The following is a 21,350-nucleotide window of genomic DNA, read 5'->3' on the forward strand; positions in this document are numbered from 1 at the left end:
TAAGAGAGATTGAAAAGGATGCAAACCTACTCTTACAAGAAAAGGGGCACATGATCTGTCTACACAAGAAAAAAGCCAAGGGACCTCCAAAGGTTTCCAGCTAAAAAATAAGGATGGATGAGGAAGGAGCATAATCTCCTAAAAGAAAGGAAATCATCTTAGAAAAGAGGAAATAGTACCAGACACAAAGGGTATTTAGAAGTGCAAAAAGCTTACAGATTGGATGTTGAAGAGAAAATGAATGTTGGCACTTAGTGGGAATGCAAACAAGGAGTAAAAGGGATAGTAGCTGTGAGGTATAACTGCGACAACAGAACGATGTACAATCTGTGTATATATATGTGTGTATATATATATCTATATATATATATATATATATATATATATATATATATGTATGTTCTACACAAGGAATCTAAGTCATAAAACATAAGTTATACAATAACGACTTACTGCCATTCAAAAACATGCACGCTCAATGGACAGCCCAACCAGTGGGTCTGTTGTAAACTGAGCATAAACCAATAGAAAAAAGTCCAGCCGCTGAAGTACCATTGAGCAGTCAGACTTTTCTATTGGTATATACTTAGAAGACAGAGCAGAATACAAGTAAAACCAGGTACATTATGTAAAACGACAGAAACAGAAATGTACCCGATTTTTTTTTGTATTTATGCACAGTCACTCCTAAAGACTTGGCAGACTCTCATACCTCTCAATTATCCAGATTTTTGCCTTGTAGTTTTGGTCTTTTCCCTCAAAAAAATTAGTTTTGTGGCATGCCACTGTGGGTTGAAGTCATTAAATAATGACAGACATTTGAGGTTTATGCTTCATAGCCTTCAGAAAAATGCACTTGTGATTAAACCATGGAATAATCCTGTGATACCCACACCCAGTCATGGGCTATTACATTACCCCATAATTCTTGTTACTTATCAGGCATAATATTTTAAAATAAAAATTCAGATACTGCTAAAGCAATGGAAACAGCAGCACACACTGCTCTTTGGTTACATTGCAACAGTACCTGGAGATGCTGAAACTTGAGAAGTCCACAACCATATGTTAGCACACACAGTCTCTGCAGACTATGCACAAGAGAGGCCAGTGTGAGCCAGGAAAGTTCTGGATACAGTTCCATCAGTTCTGATTCACTTACACCATTCCGACTTATACAGATCACACAAAGAATCTGAAAGGAAAAAAAAGACAACATACATTAGAAGATGATCATATGCCAAGAGGTTCAGGAAATGTGCATAATTCATGAAGTGATTAAGTCATACCACAAGAGATCACGCATTCACTATGTCATAAGTAAAGGCTTTTACCCAATTTTAGACAGCTGGTTTTGTCAACAATGTGTTATGTAAAAATACAACAACACTTGTAGAAATTCATCACATGGCCTATTCGCAGAAGAAGCTTCAGCTAGGGAGTCTGGAAGTGTAAATCATGCATTTCTTATGACTACTGAAAAGCAGCAGAAGACAAAACTTATTTCCTACTTTGCTTTCAATTCAACCATTCAGGTGTTCTGTATCTACCTTCCACAAGGGACAGAGTTTTCTAAAATGCAAATTTTCCCAGGAAAGAGAAGAGCGTCCCCCCATAGGACGTGGATGGATGCTTATGCAGTTTGAAAGATGGGAAAAAGCAAGGGTTAAATGGGAACCAAGGAAGATGGAAGGAATTCCTGGGGAGAGCCAAAAATATTTATTTTTAAAGGAAGAACTATGTCTCTGCCAGCAATGTTAAAATAAAATGAAAGTTACTGCTTCCTCACTGAAAAAAATGAACTGTTCATTTTTACACTGAAATATAGTTACGCTTCTTATTCTAACTGCAGTAGCTGTAATTGTGAGTCTTGCAACTCCAAAACTGAAAGAATTACAAGGAAAAACATTAATCATCAAAACTTGCTGTCAAAGCTAAATATATATATATATATATATATATATATATATATATATATATATATATATATATATATATATATATATATATATATATATATATATATATAAAAAAATGTACACACCCCTGTTAAAATGCCAGGTTTTTGTGATATAAAAATGAGACCACAATATATAATTTCAAAACGTTTCCCAACTTTAATGTGACCTATAACCCGTATAATTCAATTAAAACAACAAACAAATCTGGGGAAAAAAAAAAAAAAAAAAAAAAAATGTATGATAAGCTGGTTGCATAAGTGTGCAAACCCTTAAACTAATACTTTGTTGAATCACCTTTTGATTTAATTACAGCATTCAGTCGTCTTGGGTACACACCCGCCATCAATTAAAGAGCTCTGATTAACCCCAAATAAAGTTCAGCTGTCCTAGTAGGATTTTCCTGACATTTATTTACTCAATTGCCTGCTACAGCAAAAGCCATGGTTTGCAGAGAGCTTACAAACCATCAAAGGGATCTCATTGCTGAAAGGTATCAGTGACATAGCAAAGAACTAGACGTCCCACCAAAATTGATGAAAAGACAAGACAAAAATTGGTTAGGGAGGCTGCCAAAAGACCTACAGCAACACTGAAGGAGCTGCAGGAATTTCTAGCAAGTACTGATTGTGTACTACACGTGACAACAATCTCCGGTATTCTCCGTATGTCTGGACTATGGGGTAGGGTTGCAAGACGGAAGCCTTTTCTTACACAGAAAAACATTCAGGCCTGGCTAAAATTTGCAAAATGATACATCACGTCTGCCAAAAGCATGTGGGAAAATGTGTTATGGTCTTATAAGACCAAGGTTGAACTTTTTGGCCACAATTACAAAAGGTACGTTTGGCTCAAAAACAACGCTTCTCAACAAAAGAACACCATTCCCACGGTGAAGCATGGTCGTGGCAGTATCGTGCTTTGGGGTTGCTTTTCCTCAGCTGGAACTGGGGCTATAGTCAAAGTGGAGGGAATTATGAACAGTTTCAAATATCAGTCACCTTTGGCCTAAAACCTTCAGGCATCTGCTAGAAAGCTGAAGATGAAGAGGAATTTCACCTTTCAACATGACAATGACACCAAGCATACATCCAAATTAACAAAAGAATGGCTTCACCAAAAGAAAATTGAAGCTTTGGAATGGCCCAGCCAGAACCCAAACCTAAATCCAACAGAAAATCTGTGGGGTGATCTGAAGAGGGGTGTGCACAAGAGATGCCCTTGCAATCTGACAGATTTGGAGCACTTCTGCAAGGAAGAGTGGGCAAATGTTGCCAAGTCAAGATGTGCCATGCTGACAGACTCCTACCCAAGAAGACTGAATGCCGAAATTAAATCAAAATGTGCTTAAACAAAGTATTAGTTTAAGGGTGTGCACACTTATGCAACCAGCTTATCATACGTTTTTTTATATTTTTCCCCCTAACATTTGTTTTTCAAATGAATTGTACAGGATATATATCACATTAAAGGTGGGAAAAGTTTTGAAATGATTTATTGTGGTCTCATTTTTTTTATATCACAAAAACCTGACATTTTAACAGGGGTGTGTACACTTTTTATATCCACTGTGTATGTGTATATATACATACACACACACATGTGTATATATATATATATATATATATATATATATATATATATATATATATATATAGATAGATAGATAGATATGTATATATACACACATACACACGTGTAGAAAAGATCCTCCTTCACCTCCCAGTAAGTGGGGAGATTTTCTCCCCACGTACCTGCTATACACTGACCCAGAGGTCACTGCATCATTGAGTAAAGGATATACTATGGGTACTGCAATGTGTTCTTGCACAACTACTCTCTTTCTTTTGAGGTTCACATCTGTATTATGTCATAATTTCAAATGATTACATGAAATACATGGTCTACATTTGAGTTTTAAGTTGCACTTATGGATTTCCATGATCGTGCAAAAGAATTCTGATTTAGTCATACTTACAGTTTCTGCAGCTTACCTCTTTCATTAAGAGTTTGTCATGCTCATTTGGCAAAGATTCCAGCACAGACTTGAATACTAGCTTATACAGTGACACTGTGTCCTGGCACTGGAAATAGGCCTGTAGTAAGTCATTAATATTTCCTGCACCTTGGATACTGTTCAAAAGAGACAAAAGTGAAATAAAAGATAATATATATCAAAATATCTGATTAAATAATCTCAGAAATGTGTCTAAAGAGCATTTTACCCTGAAGATACACAATTACAGTAAGTTTTGCCATTGTATGTCATTTTAACTAAGGAAGTATTACTGATGCTTGATTACTTCATTTTACTGAAGCTCTTAGACCTCTGTACGTATTCCTTCTATACTTTTAATTAGGATCTTTCCATACAAACAAAACAGTACAAGTGCCATACTGCAAACGAAGATCAATGTTCACACCCTATGACCAAAACTGCTGCTTAGAAACTAGAAGTGGAAATACTGAAGAACAAAATTATCATTACAATGCTAGCAGGTAGTTATGAGAAGTATGCTTTTTATAAAGGTTATACCTGCAGGATAGTATTTTAATAAAATTAAAAAGATAATGTAAAACTATGAACTTTAACAATTGTTCTTCATGCTTAAGAAGCAAAACAGTGTTCCATATCTTGAGACCAAAATAGTGTAAATCTCACAAGTTCAGAGGAAAAAACACAAGAAACATACACTCATGACATGGTATGCAACATACATAATATACTGGATACTGTAGCATTCTAAAATAAACTAAAAAGACAGATGCCCTGGAGTCAGAACTGCTAAGCATGTGAAAATTTCCCCAGGCTATCACCAGCATCCTATTGTTCCTTTCTGCCTGTTTCTCAGTTTCTTTCCCGTTGTCAAAGTTACTGAATATCAATGAAATGGTCTTGGGATGCAATCTGATATTTTTGTATTTATTTTTAATTAAAAAAATAAATAGTTCAATAGATTTAATTAAACTGCATGAAGAATTATTTACACCACTTATGGTTAACACTATGTCTGCAAACAATGCAATTTTTCATTGGTATCAACCATTTCTATCAAACCATTCAGTATTTGGATCTGATCTAATAGATTCACAAAAGGCTCAATGGCAGGTGCAGAAATCAGGGAAGAAAGGGGACATCCATGTTTTGTGCTCTAAGTTAAACTGATAGATTGGAAAGGAAAACCAATTTTAACATGCTTTGGAACCTACATATACAATATGCTATGCATTTCAATAAATTTTCAAGAAAAGTCATAGTGTTGTAGTACTTTGAATAAATATTTCCAATTTGAGTCAAATGTTTTTTCCAAACCCAATGAAATCAAAACTCGCTTATTTTTTATTCCTGCATAATATATTAAGTTGCAATCCTTTTATTATTTTATACTCATCCCTTGACTACAAAATAAGTCTGATCATTATGAATAACTTCCAGTACAGACTTCTTAAATCTATTTATGAAAATGGAAGTGCAATTTTATAATCTATATTCAAAAAGCGAAATATGCCTGTATGATTAAAACATTTCTGGATCCTTATCTTGTTTTAAGATGATTGTAATTAATGAATACTTTCAAGACTGGGCTATTTGGCAAGAGGTTTTTATCAACGTATACACATTTTTAACAACGGAATAAGATTTGAGGTAATACGCTGGATATCTCTGGAATAATACCATGAATTCTATGAACCTTACTGAGTTTTATGTTCTTAATTCAATGTTTTATTGTACTAATGGATATAGATCTCCATGGTTTTGTCTTCAGTTGAGATATCAGTTTGGATTTTATATAGTCATTCACATATTTTTCTAAGATATCCCTCTTTACGACCTTACATTAGAAGCTTGATTTTTTTTTCTTAATATTTTTAAGGCTTCTAGTATTTCTTCAACATCTCAAGTTTTTCTTCTTTGAATCTTTATGTAGCATATTTTTTTTTCATTTGGTTTGCTTTTCTAATTTGTTTAGATATGTTAGCTAATCTGTGTAAACCTTCTTGTGATACAGCCTAAGAACCGAGTTTAACTTTCTCTAACACTATTTTAGACATGCGGTTAAATTATTGATAACTATTAAAGGTTTTACTACATGGACACTATTACTTTGTCTATTCTGAACCTGCAGTTTAGATTGATGCAATGTTTCTTGAACATCCACAATATATTTATCTCACTCTTTATATTTCCTGTTATACCATTTTTAACCTTATCTGATAAAGAATTTTGAAAGGAATCCCACATAACCATATCATTCATTTATCTTTTATTATTATAGGTTATGCAGTCATAATATTCTTTCAGTAACAATCCTTGAAAATCTTTTTGTTTTATGATGCAGGGGTTCTCATAAAAAATTATACCTTTCCCTATTGCTTATCATTATGTTAAAACCAATTGCGCTATGATCATACAAAGGACAGGGAATAATTCTGTCTAAAATTCTAACATTCTTAATAATCAATATTTCTGCCCATGTCTTCAGTACTTTAGCTACAGCTGTTATTCTTGTTTTTTGACAGATGTATTTATTTACATAAAGCACAAAACCTTCCCTTAAGAACTATCTTCAAATTTGCTCAATAAGTTTTCGAGATTCTTTAGCTTTCAACCATTCACAGAAACCAATACATATTTATTAAACAGCCGTTTTCAATATTTATTTTTCACTATCAAACCTTTTGAATCAGAATATTTAATATTGCTGATATTAAATTCATTTTCCTACATAGTATGACATTTTTTTCTAAAAGAAAAGATTGCTTTTGTTTCATAGTTTTTAAATAATTCAATTTATTATCTTGCTCAGTTAAGTAACCTTTTTGTAAAAATACCACATCAGCTTTATTTAATTTTAAATATTTTAATATCTGTTTTGTTGCCACTGTTCATACCATTAATATTTATTTGTTTTTATCATTATGTAATCCATTAGGGTCAAAGGTTCTAGCCTTTCTTAAATTATATAATTCACTCCATCTAAAATCATTTACCACTATCTAATGCAGCTTCCTTACTACATGTATTCTACAGTCCCTCTCCTGCATGCATATAAAGCCCCTAGTCTGAATAATATTACTTAAACAGACCAACAATCTCACCTTTACACTTCCTAAAAGTATGCAATGCTGCATCTTCTTATGCAGATGTGATTATGATCAGTGTTTAATTCATATGACTTAGTTTGCTGTTCTTTTACTAAATTATCACTTAAGAAATAGGTATACATATATTAACAGAAAGGAAACATACATTATGTTTTCTTTCTTTATAATAAATTGTCATTCGGTCCACCATTACATAAATTGCTCATTTCCTGCCTTCTCTTAAACCTCACTCATCCTTCTAACCATTATTCTACACATATTACTACTACAAATACCATTTATTTCTCTGCAATTTGCTCCTTCCCTTTGTCTTAGCTTCCACTTCCTATTATTTTATCTCTTTTATAATATCCAGTAACATAAATGCAGCTGGTTTAGCTTTTCATTGCCATTCTCTAGTAACTTTTTTTTCAAAGCAGAATTTAAATTTTTATTTTATCATCATCTGAGAGGTTCTGAAAATGCAGCCATGCAAACCTCTTTAAAACAGTAGATAAATAAAACAAAAAAGTGCAGGACCAACACAGCTAGATAAAAATAAATTTATTCAGAATAAAATTAACTTTTATTCTGAATAAATTTCTCTTTTTTCAAATAATTTTTTATTTTCCAAATAATATAATGTTTAACAATACAATCATCACTAAGCAAGTATTATAAACCTTTATATACACTATGTACAATTGACCTGAACAAAGGAGAGAGAAAAAATTAATAAAATATATGAAATTAGTAACAAAAATTTATAATATTCAATTAATAAAGTATAAAGTCACACATTAATTACTTAGGGTTAATTTTTAATGTCTCAATAAGAGTTAACATTTTTTCCCAAGGATTGTTTGTCCATATTTTAGGTGAAATTCTCGATTCCTTCACCTTGATTTCTAATGTTGCTGTTTCTTCCATCAATCTCAAGAATTCTTCCAGAGTAGGTTCTTGTGAAGACTTCCACTTTCTAGTTATACATTTCCTTGTCACAGCTAGTATGGACCAAAGTAGGTACAAATCTTATTTATTCACTCCAACAGTATCATTAACATTTAAGAGGACTAAAGATTTGGTTAAAATAAAGGTATCTGTGAATATAGCTTGCAGAAAAATAATTTCTTCCCAGAATTTTTTTATATTAATACAATCAAAAAATATGAGACCAATCAGCTTTACAGTTTAAAGAACATCTCCAACAGATAGATTAATCAAGTGAATTGAATTTCGCTAGTTTATAAGGTGTAATAAATGCCCTGTGAATATATTTCCATATAAATATTTTCCATACTTGCAAATTAAATGTTAATTTAACAGAACATAAAAGATTTGTTTTACTCTCAATTGGTAGATTAGTGCAACATCCTTTTGCTATGAAATTTCAATATCTTGCATTAGGGTTAGTTTTATATGTTATCAATATTTTGTATAATTTTGAAATTAGATTCGTCCAATTATAATTTTCGTAAATAACTTCAGATATTAGACTTATCAAATTTGGACTAGTTTTATAGGAGAATTAATAATTTTACTATTAAGATCCTTAACATATATGTTTTGTAGTATCAACCAATCTGATGATGGAATGTCATATTTATTGTGAATTTGTTGGATGTCTAATACTACTTGATTCTCTATACAATGTTGCCAACAAGTGAAGTTTTTCTCCTCCCATCTAGTTAAAATAACATTATGAATTTTATTAAATAAATTCTTTGTAGAACTAAAGGGTATTATCAAGTCTAGCCAAATCTTAATATTGGTGTTAGTATATATAAATCTTCTGAATAAATTGTAAATATTTATATAAGTTTGTTGGTTTTGTTATATTATATTGAATATTAACAGTCAATATGTGCCACATCCTATTATTTTGTTCACTTAATATACAATTTTTAATTATTTTATTTTCATTTAGAAAAATAAAAAAGTGTGCAATGTTTTCCATGTTGAAGAATAATTAGGCTCTATCCAATTAATGATAGTTCTTAATATGGAAGCTTTTATGTATGATTCTAGATCTGGAAGTTTAATTCCACCCATTTCCCAAGATCTAATATGATGTGTTAGGCTATTCTATTTATTTTTGGATACCAAAGAAAGTTTAATAGAATTGTATTTATTTCTTTCAAGATTTTCTTGTTAGGCGCTATAGGAATAACTTGTGCAATGTAATTAATTTTCGGAAGCATTGTCATTTTTATTATTTGTAACATGTTTTCATATCTCAAGAACATTTTATTCCAGTTTATTTTTAATTTATTAATTATGTTGCTATAATTTGTGGCTAATGTAGATTCCAAATTATCACAGTGTTATTCCTAAATATTTTATTACGGGAACTTGTTTTCCTATCACACAACCTGAAGTTAAGAACAATTCTCTCTTTTCATTCAAATGTATATAATTAGATTTTCCCTTGTTAAATCAAAGGCCGAAAATATAAAACCTTTCCACTATTTCATCTAGTTTTTCTACTGATTTCTCCAAGACAGATAACGTGAGTAAAACATCAGCAGCAAATAATTTTTGAATTGAGTTGACCATATACATCTACGCCTGATATATTATAGTTATGGCATACTAATGAGGCAAATAATTCAATTCCTAAGGAAAAAAGGATGGGAGACATCAGACATCCCTGCTTTGTACCTCTGGTTATTTCAATAGCCTGTGAGGTAAATGGCCCAAGTTTTACATAAGCCAAATTGTTTTTATAAATATTCTTTATTAGCGTAATACAATTAGTAGGAAATTCAAACAATTCTAAAGCCTTAAAAAGAAAATCCCAGCTCAAGGCTTTTTTCTATATCCAAAGCTACTATTAGAGCTTCTTGGTTGTTTCTGGTTAGAAAATCTATGAGTGTTAGAATTCTTTGTATATTGTCATACGTGTGTCTTTTATAAATTAATCCCATATGATCCTCATTTGTGTGTGTCAATGATTTTTTAATTCTACCAATATTGACAAAGATTTTATAATCATTAAGTAACTATATATTGGCCTATAAGATTTACACTGTAAAGGGTCTTTGTTTTCTTTTATAATGGGTGTAATTAAGGAGTATTTCCATGAAAGTGGAGTTGTGTTTTGCTCTAGAATTTCATTCAAAGTTTTGTAAAACAATGATATTACTGAAGATGGAACTATCTTACACAATTCACTAATTATTCCATCAATTCCTGGTGTTTTATTACTTCTACTTTCCTTAATTTTTTGAGTAATTCCTTTTAGAGATATTTGTTTTTGAATGTTTAACTTTTCTGGTATTGCCTTTACCATTACTAATTTCAGGTCTAAGTTTGATGTATTACTTATATGCAAAGTATCATTATAACGGTCAGAGAAATAATGTTTAAATGCATCTGGTATATCATTTATATCAGAAACCTTTTTGTTTTTTTCACTTCCTTCATGTATAAAACTTGTAATATTATTTTCAATCGAATGTTTTTTTAATCTTATTGCTAAATTATGCATATGTTTGGGTGATACTGCATAGGAACTACGTTTTAAACTTTCTACAGCTATATTAGTTTTGTGAGTTAGGATTTCATTATATCTTTTAAGTCTTCCAATGCTTTTGTATGAAAATTTTGTGTGTAAGTAGATGAATTAATAGTGAGATCTGTTATTTGTTTTTGGATATTACATAATTCTGATTCCCAATCTTTTAGTTTGTTTTTATACCATAAAAGAATTTTTCCTAGAAAGGCTTTCAAGGTATCCCAAAGATTAATTACATTACTTCAGTAGTGTAGTTTATATCTAAAAAGAATTGTACTTTGGAATCTAACCAAGCTTTAAATTATTTTAATTCTGTAATGTAAGCTGGAATTCTTGACATAAAAATGTATTTCTTATAATTTGTATGTATTTTGAGAATTAATGAATTATGGTCTGAAAAGGGACAAGGGATTATGGAAAATTTTATTTTTGAATTTAGCTCGAGATATGAAGATTTTATCAATTCTTTTATATGTGTCCCAAATCTGTGGTCTTGGTGTGAAAATAATAATGAATTGTTCTCCTTATAACTAAATGCATCAAATCAGATTTAAACTTTCTTCCCATTTTTAAGTAGCTTCCCTATAAAACTTACACGTAAATTTCTTTTGCTTGTGGTCTCTGATTTATCCAATATACAATTAGAGTCACCTCCCAAAATCAAATTTCCTTTATATACTCTAGTTATTAGATCCATGTGTTTTCTTACTGTCCCAACCCAATACTTGGAAACCTATATATATATATATATATATATATATATATATATATATATATATATATATATATTTACTAATGTCCAGAGTCTATTGTTATATTTTGCTACTACTATGGCTAGGAGTCTCCCTTTATCTTCATATCTGTAAATGATTTGAGGCATAGTGAAATTTATTTCCCATAAAATTAAAGTTCCCCTAGTCTTTTTCTTATATGAAGAGTGAGATAAGATCATATATTCATTAGGATTCCAGCTAAAGGTATCATTTGTTTTGAAGTGAGTCTCTTGAAGAAATACTACTTGTACTTTATTAAATTTCTTACATCTTAATGAATTCTTCCCTCATCAGACCCATTATTGAGTACAATGCACCAATTGGAATGTACCTGGCTAGACATCTCCAGCAGCTGGAGAGACCACAGAGGTACCCAACCAAGAGGATTACTGGCCTCAAACAGTTGCCCTATGCAGCACGATTGAAAAAGCCAAGACTGTTCCCTGCTGCATACCGCTTTCTCAGAGGCGATCTCTGTCTAACGTACAGAGCCATGTCCAACCCAGAATTGTTGAACATGCTCCATCTTAGCAAAACCAAATCTACTCAAGCTGCATGCTCTAGGGATATAAACCTCAACACAACAATGAATAGAACATGCTGGAGGGATAGATTCCCTTCGCAGAGACTTCCCTTACTATGGAAAAGGGTCCCGATCTACATAAGACAGAGCCCCTCACTATCACTCTTCAAGAGGAACCTTGATGAGTGGATGGATAACAGAAAGTTCACACCGGGGATTACACCAACAGCACTACTAGATAGGGGCCAAGGGTACTAGCTGCTAGTACAAGGGTCTAGGGAACTACTAAAGGGGCGGTGAATACCGCACAATGTGACTGGGCTAATGTATGCCTTCGAGCAGATAGCCCAGTACCAACCTATGAACCTATAATTAGAACTTTTCCTTGGATTGTTTAGACTGTTAGTGTTTAAGGATAAAACAGTCAAGTCCATTCTCAGTATTTAACTTTACATCACATTTGTTTTGTATTATATTTTGTAATACCACACCCAATGTAAAATGTGTAACTACTGTGTTAATAATTCTCATTGTAGTCAATATTTTAATTTTGGTCAAATAAAATAGAGTTTAGCTCAGGCCAATAAAAAAAGAAAAATAAAAATGCCAAAATTACTTGTATAACAAGTATATAAATGTTTGTAAACCCTCTAATGTTCATGAAGTGAAATACACTTCCAATCTGCTAGATGACAAGAAATCTAACAGTCTGCCTATCATATCTTCCCTCATGAAAAAAGAAAGAAAAAAAAAACGAACCCCTTTCGAGCTCCAGTGCACTTTTTCTCTTATCTTGGAGATTTAACAATATTTATTATTATTTTCTCTATATATCTATTAATAATGAATTAACAATGTATGGAAATGAGTATTGATTTGGTAATACAATTTAATTTTAGATTAGACTTATTTTTCAGAATATAATCATCCTATCATACACTACTTACACATTCATAAAGTAAAATCTCATTTATAACACAGTAAATGTGGCTTAACATTAGTTCTCTTTAGCCTGAGAGTAGTATATATACATATTAACAGTCTCCAATATTCTGATATGATCAATATACTAATGATTGTCAGATAAACACTCTCCTACATACTAAAAATATATTATAACTGAGTGAAGTAGATTTAGAAACGTATCAATAAGTGAAGATAAATACAGACAGGTCTATTCATAACACTTGAATCATACTACAAAAACTATGTAGTCCTTAGAATGAACCCTTAGAGTTGTGTTCACTAGAAATGATAATGTAAATATGTTTGAGTGAACAATACACGTTATAAATCTCTACGTATCACTCACGTTTTCAATTAGAGAAAATGAAAGCATGACCAGATTCAGTTTATGTCCACCCATGAATGTAGTTGTGACAAATTAAAAGAAAAAATGAAGACAGCATTAGACCATAGTGATCACTCATTGATGATGAAACAGAGGCAATTTGCCCTGATAAGTGGCCATGTGGGTGAGCAACTTATAAACTTCTTTACACCAATGCATAGTAATATCAATTCATATTATGAGAATATCACAGAATATTGAACAAAATGCTAGTCAAGGCAGAGCATTACTGAAGCTGTTCTGCACAGCCACAGTTCCTTAGAACCTTTATAATAGAGTGTTTATCAAAGACTATGTCATGCAGCAAGATACAAGAGTAGGCAGACTCCCTTCTTTGTTATTAAATTGTTAAAAGTAATGACACTAAAAAAAATACAAAACCTATTAAGCTGAACAGTGCCTTAAGAAATCTGTCTCATATCTATTTAACTAGTGTTTTACTTGAATTCCCTAACAAAAATTACAATTTACAAATCTGCCTTATTTTACTACTTGAAGCAGTAGCAAAAGCAGACCATGAAGACATTTTCTCATGGGGCCTTTACTTTAAAGAAATAAAGATGAAATTCCAAGGTGAACTCATTTTACCAACCATCTCACAACAGTTGTCAATATTCAATAAAAATATCAGCTGCATAACAGTCAGCTATACAACTAATGTCTGAAGGATTAAAGGTAGTTTATGTTATAAATCCCTGTCTAAACCAGATGTGTAGTATACAGAATATCATTTAGGATTTGCGTTTCTTAGGAACCTAGGTCTGTAAATGTGTAATTCAAACAATTCTTGGTAGAATGAATGACATCTAAACTACGTTAAGCTATTTTATGTGCAATTTTACTATAGGTTTCCCAGTACTTCCCCGTCATCAAGCAACTCCCACAATACATCAACAGGCACTCGCAAGACTGTCTGAGATGCCAGTTTTATGAGTTATAGAACCATGGCTTAAAGTTTTGCTGGGAATAAATTAACTGTTAATCATAGAAAATAAGTACACATGCCCACACAATTTAGTAGTGCAGTTAAACAACTACTTGCATATTGGTGTAAGAATTTTGGCTAATTACCAGCATCTTTGCCACTTTACTGAAAGTTGAACCCCACTTACCAAAGATCAGAAAGCACTAAAGGGTGAGGAGAGTAATCAGTAATTTACTATCTACTGTATTCACTATTTGGTTACTACTTATTCAATTCAATTGAACATGTCTAGGCAGTGTGAGCAGAGGAAAATAACACTGCACAGTACAGGGTTTACTATGTTATCTAATAAAGCAATGTGCACACTACATTCAAATAAGCAGGAGTTATAAGTACAAGGTAATAAGTCCCTTTGTGGCTTCTGAAATTAGATGATTTCTGTTACCAGGTTAATGAAGTATTCAGTATAATATGTCTAAAACCTGTCTTAATTATACTTATTATGTGCACAGAAGTATGTCACAACTACAGCTGTGTGCATCTCTCACATTTTCCTATTTACACTTGCAACGCTGTAACAGATGCTTACAAAACTATCAGACATGTCATTTTACTGGATCACCATAGCATTGTGTATCTTATAGCCTAGGTAGGAATAATTCAGAAGTAAGAAAGGACTGTGTTTACTTCAAGTATAACAATGTAGTCTGTAATGCTTCTATTACTTGGATGTTATTCAATGTTACTGTAAATTCTTTTTTGTGTTACCTACATGAAAAACAGCTACTCTGTTACTGATTTCACACCTATTCTTTTTATTTATTTAAAAGAAGTCAGGGTTTGTAGATTTTAATAATCCAAAGACCATGTTAATGTTAAATAAGCTTAAAATATACTGCTTGTGCAACTGATATCATACTAAAAGCACTACCTTAACAACAGAGAAGCAGGGGATTCCTTAACTGACTATTTCCACCTTAAATCTTTCATAGCAGACAAGGGAAGCTTTAACTAGTGCATATGAATATTTCAAAAAAACAGCACTGTCAGAACCCAGTAACGGAACTCTGTTTATAGTGACTCTGTTTTTTCCACATTTAAAAATATGGATATCTATGTTACTTTTAAAATGGGAATTTGAAGTGTAGTGAAGTCAGTAAGCCACAGTAACTATGATTAAAAATTTTCAATTCCTATGATGCAACAATGAGGTGAACTAAATATACTATTAATAAAAAAGGGAGATGAGAAAAAACATTTGTGTATATGTTGTCTGTTCTTCGTTTACATATAACTAATTATACTAAAGATAACATTTGAATCTGGTTTTCCTCACTGCCTATGAATGAGATGTAACTATGGTGCTGCGGTAGCGTTGTAGCCTCACAGTAAGACGTTGTCCTGTTCGATTCTCAGCTAGAGTGTCTTCTGTGTGGAGACATGCGTGAATGGGTGTACCTTCGTTGAAGGTTGTGTGTCAGGGCCGGCAACTCGGCACGTAAAAATCTACTGCCAATCATTAGCGGACCGGAGTTTCGCTGTAGCGACCCCTAACTGGGAAAAGCCGAAAGACACAACAACAACTCTAAGTAATAAAACCATTTAACATTATCAGACACAATCACTAGACTTGTGACAAGTATGTTGCATAAAGTATAAGTTTAAGGAAAAGTATAAATGTCTCAGAGTATAATAGGCAATATAATAGATAAAATACATGCATTTTGAGGTAAAGTCCAGAAGTCTATATCTTTGCGTATTATTGCAACCAGACTTTTCACGGCAATAACGTTCGCTTCTCGATCATGACATATGCTTGTTAATGTTTTGCAGATTGATTTCAGGAGTGTGATCCAAGAAATGTAAAAAAAAAAAACTACTGTACTTGTTTCTTTATGCACTTTACTGCCAGCATGTTGCTTTTTGCAATTCCGCCCGCTGAAAGTTCCTTTTTTTCGTGGCAGCCAATGCTGTCAAGCAACGATAATAATTTGGGCTGTATTCTTCCTTAACTGCTGCTGTCAGATGAAAGACAGAAGATCTGAGGGTATATAGCTGGGATGATTTCCAGGTCAGTGTTTTCATTTAGCTTGCGTGTGTGTTTTAATGAAATCGTAGTTCTCAAACCCTTGTAGCATCCTAGTTCTGCACAAATAAATATGAATGTATACTATCTGTACTGATGTCACTGTTTTACACACACAGCTCTGTGTACTGAGGGAAACATTTTCAGAACACCTACTTTCCTTTTTGTATATGACACTGTCAGGGTTATGGTCAGTGACTTTCAAGGGAAGCCAGAAGCCTTTGTACTGCCATCGTTCTTTTCAAAATTAACTTGTGGGACGTGACTGTTAAGCTTCTCAGTGTACTATATATATGGCATGCTCATGTTCCCTTGCAGTGCAGTGGCAGTAAGCAAAGATATAAAGAAGCATACTTAAGCAGCGACAGTCTATTTTTCTGACATTTAATTGATAACAGTCCAGAAAAGACGACGTAGTGGTAAAGAAAACACACAAAACTTTTTCACAACGTTTATGAAGATATTTCAGGATCGGACAGCAGCCGCTATTGTCGTGAAAAATCTAGTTGCGATAATATGCAAGTACCCTTTTTCCTTACATCAGAGGGAAGTATTTTTTTCTGGAAATCTTTTCAAGTTGGTGGAAACAGTCCAGACCATCTCTTCAGGAACTGTGATGATATTATTATTCTTGATGAAGGTAGAAGCTGCTTCAATGTTGTTAAAGGTTCTCAAGTCATTTGAATAGAAAATTCTGATTCTAGCAGGATATACCATCTGCACTTTTATTTTATTTTGTTTTGTTTGAGAAGTTTCACTAATGGCCAAGTTTTTTTCCTTGTTTCTAACACTTTTGCAGAATAACCATTGTCAAATCTGATCTGACTCTGTTTTTATGTTATGGGACTTTTTCCTCCAGGCTATTTTTAAAATTAGCTCTTTATCCAAGGAGGACAGGAACTTTGCCACAATTGATCTTGGTGGTGCATTAGGTGAAGAGGGTATAGATTTTCCTATGGCTCTATGAGCTCTTTCTATTCCATTTGATAATCCCTCTTTTAAACCGAGCACTTCAAGAAGCCAGGAATTCAAAACGGTGATGATGTCTTCTCCCTCAGATTTTTCTGGAAGGCCAAATATTCTTATATTAGTTCTCCTCTCCCTGTTCTCTAAATCATCCACTTTATTAAGTAGCCAGTTATTTTGAAGTAAGAATTCTGTCTGATTTTCCTCTTCTTTGAGTCTTCCATCTATGTCATTTAGTGATGTCTCCATATCAAGTCATTTACTTTGTTGTTGCTGTAGTATTTCTTTTAGTACATCTGTTTGCTTTTGGTAGTTTTTCTTGAGACTTTCCAAATTATCAGTGACTCTATCCATTTTCAACGACAGTTCATGTAATGTGGACTACATCAGTTGTACCTCCTTCTTCAGAGTGGTTTCTGAGTGAGAATTCTTTAAACTGGCCATTACCAAATAGCTGTGTTGTTCTCCAGAATATTTTGACAGGAAAAACTCAATATTTCTTGAAATTTGGTACAGTTGTAGTTCTTAAGTTCCTTAACATTTGCTTTTCTATTTGTGGTTAATGAAAATAATTGTTTCCCTGTTTTCAAGTACTGTTTTGTGGAGCTCTAAAAATGCTGCTTATCTGTTTGCCATCTAGGCTCCGCCCCGTAAATGAAGTTTGGCAACAAACTAAGTTGTCCCAGGACATCTTCATAGGGGGATTAGGTTAATATTAGGGGGAGTTAAGTGGGTTGGGGAGGTGAAAGGGTTAAGTGGAGGCAGGGACAGCTGGGAGGAAATGAGATAATGATGGGGAGGGGGCTTAAGAGGTTTAGTCTAGTGTAGTTGGGTTAAGCAATCACATTTTGGCGTGAACTTGCTATAGCAGGTATTCGCCCATGACGACCTGGTGGTTTTATGGAGCAGATAGGCTGTGGATGGTGAGTGGGTGGCATGAGGGCAAGGTAAAGTTTGGTTAAGTAGCTGTGTTCAGTAGAGGTAGTTGGTGCTAAGTTATTTGATTTTAACCCAGCTAGAGTAGTTGTGGGAGTGTGATACTTGAATGGGGAGAATCGTTGGTGGGTGGTTTCATTTGTTCAGACCAGTTTCATTTGATAATATATGGGTATGCAGGTGGTATTGGGGGATTAGATCTGTGCAATTCTCCTTATGTGATATGCTCGGTTCTCTGGGAGGCAGTTGTGTGACAGGCCTCTAAGGATCATGCTGTCCTTCATATTTGTATCCACTGGGTTCATGAGCAAACAGATGGTTGTGTGCTACTAGCAGGTGGATTCCTGGCAGTAGACCATTTATAGGATTACAGTACATTAGCTACTTAATCAGGGGACTAAGTTGCAGTTTGCAATATTATTTACTGTCGAAATCAGAACGGAAGGAATTCATTCTTCCAGTTCTAAAATGTGCGGCAAGAGCCTTGAAGAAGTTGTTAGCTTGGAGGAAATATTTTTTCTAATGAGGCGAAGGTCAATAATATAAGGCGTTTTAGTGTTCTCTGGTAGTGCCTCCAGCTAGCACAACTGGTGCGCTTAGATTTCCTTGGTGAGGAGAGTTTGGCTGGAGGGAGCCGTTATAGTTCCTTTCATGGGTTGCGAGTGCGGTGGGGGAAGTAATTGCTGCTGCACATGCGCGAGTAGCATTGGCCAAAAAAAAAAAGGGATTGGGTCAATTACAGTTGTTTCTTAGTTATCTGCCCTGAGATGGTCCTGCTTTCTTGGTAGCACTTGGAGAACAGCCTTGCGTTTTCACCTCAGCCCAAAAGGTTTTTGCGGGCTTGGAGATCTGTTAGGTACACAGGGCGCATGCATGCTGGATTTTCCACAGCCTCTACTGCTATAAAATTTAGTCACACATACACGAAAAAAAAAAAGCACTTCATGATTATTGGGGAAGTACAGAGGCTGTGGAGACTGGCATGACACACGCACTATGCAAAGCTCATATAAATCTTATCAAATGCAAAAGGGTCAACATCAAATGTCTCATGGCAGAGAAATTGGCTGGCAGACTTGTGAGTTAAAGTATAGCCTGATTGGTTATAGGGCTTGGATGAAGCGTTCTGCGTTCATAAAGAAGACTAGCTTAAAGATGGATGATGGTTGGAGTGAGTGGAAGGAGTGAGCACTGATGCATAAGCCTGTCCCAGCCAGAAAAGTAAAATAAATATCGGAGTTTTCTTTTCCTAAGTTCTTTATAGACACAGCCTTTGAGGCTGTGTTGTTTCCCCATTACTTGTTATGCCTTTTTGAGGGCTTAATCTGGTGGAAGTCTTTTGGGAGGTGGAGGAGACGAGTACATGTGTATGTAGAAAGTTGATAGTCTACAGCTGGTTTATAGAAACAGGAATAGCATAGACATTCTCTACAGATAGGCTGACTCCTATTGAGTATCTTTCCATCTTTTCATGTGAAAATATTTGCTGAACACCAGCTAGTGGGGTTGGCATGGACGGTGGCTGCAGTTGTTGCTGAATTTGGCCTTGTGGTTGTGGTGGCTGGGCACTCGTTGTGGAGGGCTGGGCAGCCTGTTTTCTTTCGGGGTGCATTCCTGGGGGGAGCAAAGTAGAGTGCTTATTGCTGTGGAGAGGGAATATGGTGTAGCCTGGTAAACCCAGCACTGGATTGACACATAGGTTCATATGTTGGTACTGGGCTATCAGCCCTAGGGCCTATACAAGCCTAGCCATAACAATTCCCTGGCTATTTCTTCCCACATTATTTACTTTCCTGGACCCCTGTCTAGCAGGGCGACTGACGTGATCCCTGGGGTGAATTTCCTTTCTCCCATCCAATTGTCAAGGTTCCTCTTGAAGCGGTCCAAAGAGGCACTCTGCTTGTATGGGCAATCTATTCCAGAGTCTGGGGAGTCTCTGGGTCAGGAACCTATCCCTCCAGCATGTTTTGTTCATTGTGATGACAAGGTTTAGATCCCTGGAGCGTGTAGCTCTGAGGGATTGGGATTTCTTTAAGTGTAGCATGTCCAACAGCTCTGGGTTTGACATGGCCTTGTATGTTGAGCAGAGATCGCCTCTGACTAGACGATATGCGACAGAGTATAGCTGGAGTTTAAGGCGGTCAGCGTAGGGCATCTGCTTTAGGCCTGTGATTCTTTTAGTGAGGTATTTCTGAGGCCTTTCCAGTTGTTGCAGATGTCTTGAGAGGTACATACCAAATGGGGTATTGTATTCTATAATGGGTCTAATGAGGGATGAGTACAGTGGGACAATGACCTCTTTTTTTCTGGATGAAAAGCCCTTCGTGATGAGGTGTGCCACATAGAAGGATTTCCTGACTGTTGTGGCGATGTGGTTATCAAAGGTGAGACCACTGTCCACCTGTGTCCCTAAGTCTCTTATCACACTTTCTGTGTTTAGTGTACTGCCACCTATATGGTAATTCATGGATATATGTTTTTTTCCCATAGGGGATAACAATACATTTCTTGGCATTGAGCTTGAGCCCATGGCTCTGGCACCAAGCATCTGTTTCTGTAAGGCCCTTTTGTAGAGTATCCACATCATTTGGGGATTCAACAATGGCTCCCAGTTTGCAGTCATCTGCAAACTTTGTTAGCCAGAGTCCCTTAGTGTTGACCTGTACTTCAGAGAAGTAGATGCCAAACAAGAGCGGCCCCAGGACTGAACCCTGAGGTACTCCACTTGTCACTTGTCTGGAGCTGGATTTTGAGTCGGCTACTTTTACAGTGTGGGTTCTATCAGTAAGCCATTTAGCAACCCATTGGGTGACATAGGGATTAATGCCCAACCTAGTAAGTTTATCTATGATTCCAGAGTGGGGGATGGTGTCAAAGGCCTTGGCAAGGTCTAGATAGGCTGTGTGGACCACCTTACCCTTGTCCATGGCTCTGGAGACTGATTCAAAGAAGTCAATCAGGTTCAGGAGACGAGATCGGCCCTTCACAAACCCAAACTGGGTGGGGTCCAGTGTTTGAAGGTTGCCAATGTCTTTGTTTATAAGTTCCATGATAATACGCTCCATGGCTTTGCAGATAAGGCTTGTCAGACTGATGGGACGGTAGTTTCCGGGATCCAAGGTGGATCCCCTTGTGGATTGGGATAACTGTAGCTCTGCGCCACTCAGTGGGCACGAAACCTGAGGTGAGGCTATGATTAAACATGACACTTAGGTGAGGTGCCAGTTCAT

General features: G+C 34.8%; 1 protein-coding gene across 1 annotated transcript in view; it reads right to left on the bottom strand.

Annotated features, from left to right (window-relative positions):
- The window catches only part of NPHP3 (nephrocystin 3), a gene marked incomplete at its 5' end in the record, with an annotated part of 1,580,737 nt that overhangs the window by 776,221 nt on the left and 783,166 nt on the right, over window positions 1-21,350 (bottom strand). The window contains 2 exons of the mRNA XM_044060401.1: window positions 1,031-1,195; window positions 3,953-4,091. Of these exons, the coding sequence (XP_043916336.1) occupies window positions 1,031-1,195; window positions 3,953-4,091 (304 nt within the window). The remainder of the gene's footprint in view (window positions 1-1,030; window positions 1,196-3,952; window positions 4,092-21,350) is intronic.

The sequence above is a fragment of the Protopterus annectens genome, chromosome 2.part0, assembly GCF_019279795.1.
Source record: "Protopterus annectens isolate FY-2018-M chromosome 2.part0, PAN1.0, whole genome shotgun sequence".
Taxonomy (NCBI): domain Eukaryota; kingdom Metazoa; phylum Chordata; order Ceratodontiformes; family Protopteridae; genus Protopterus; species Protopterus annectens.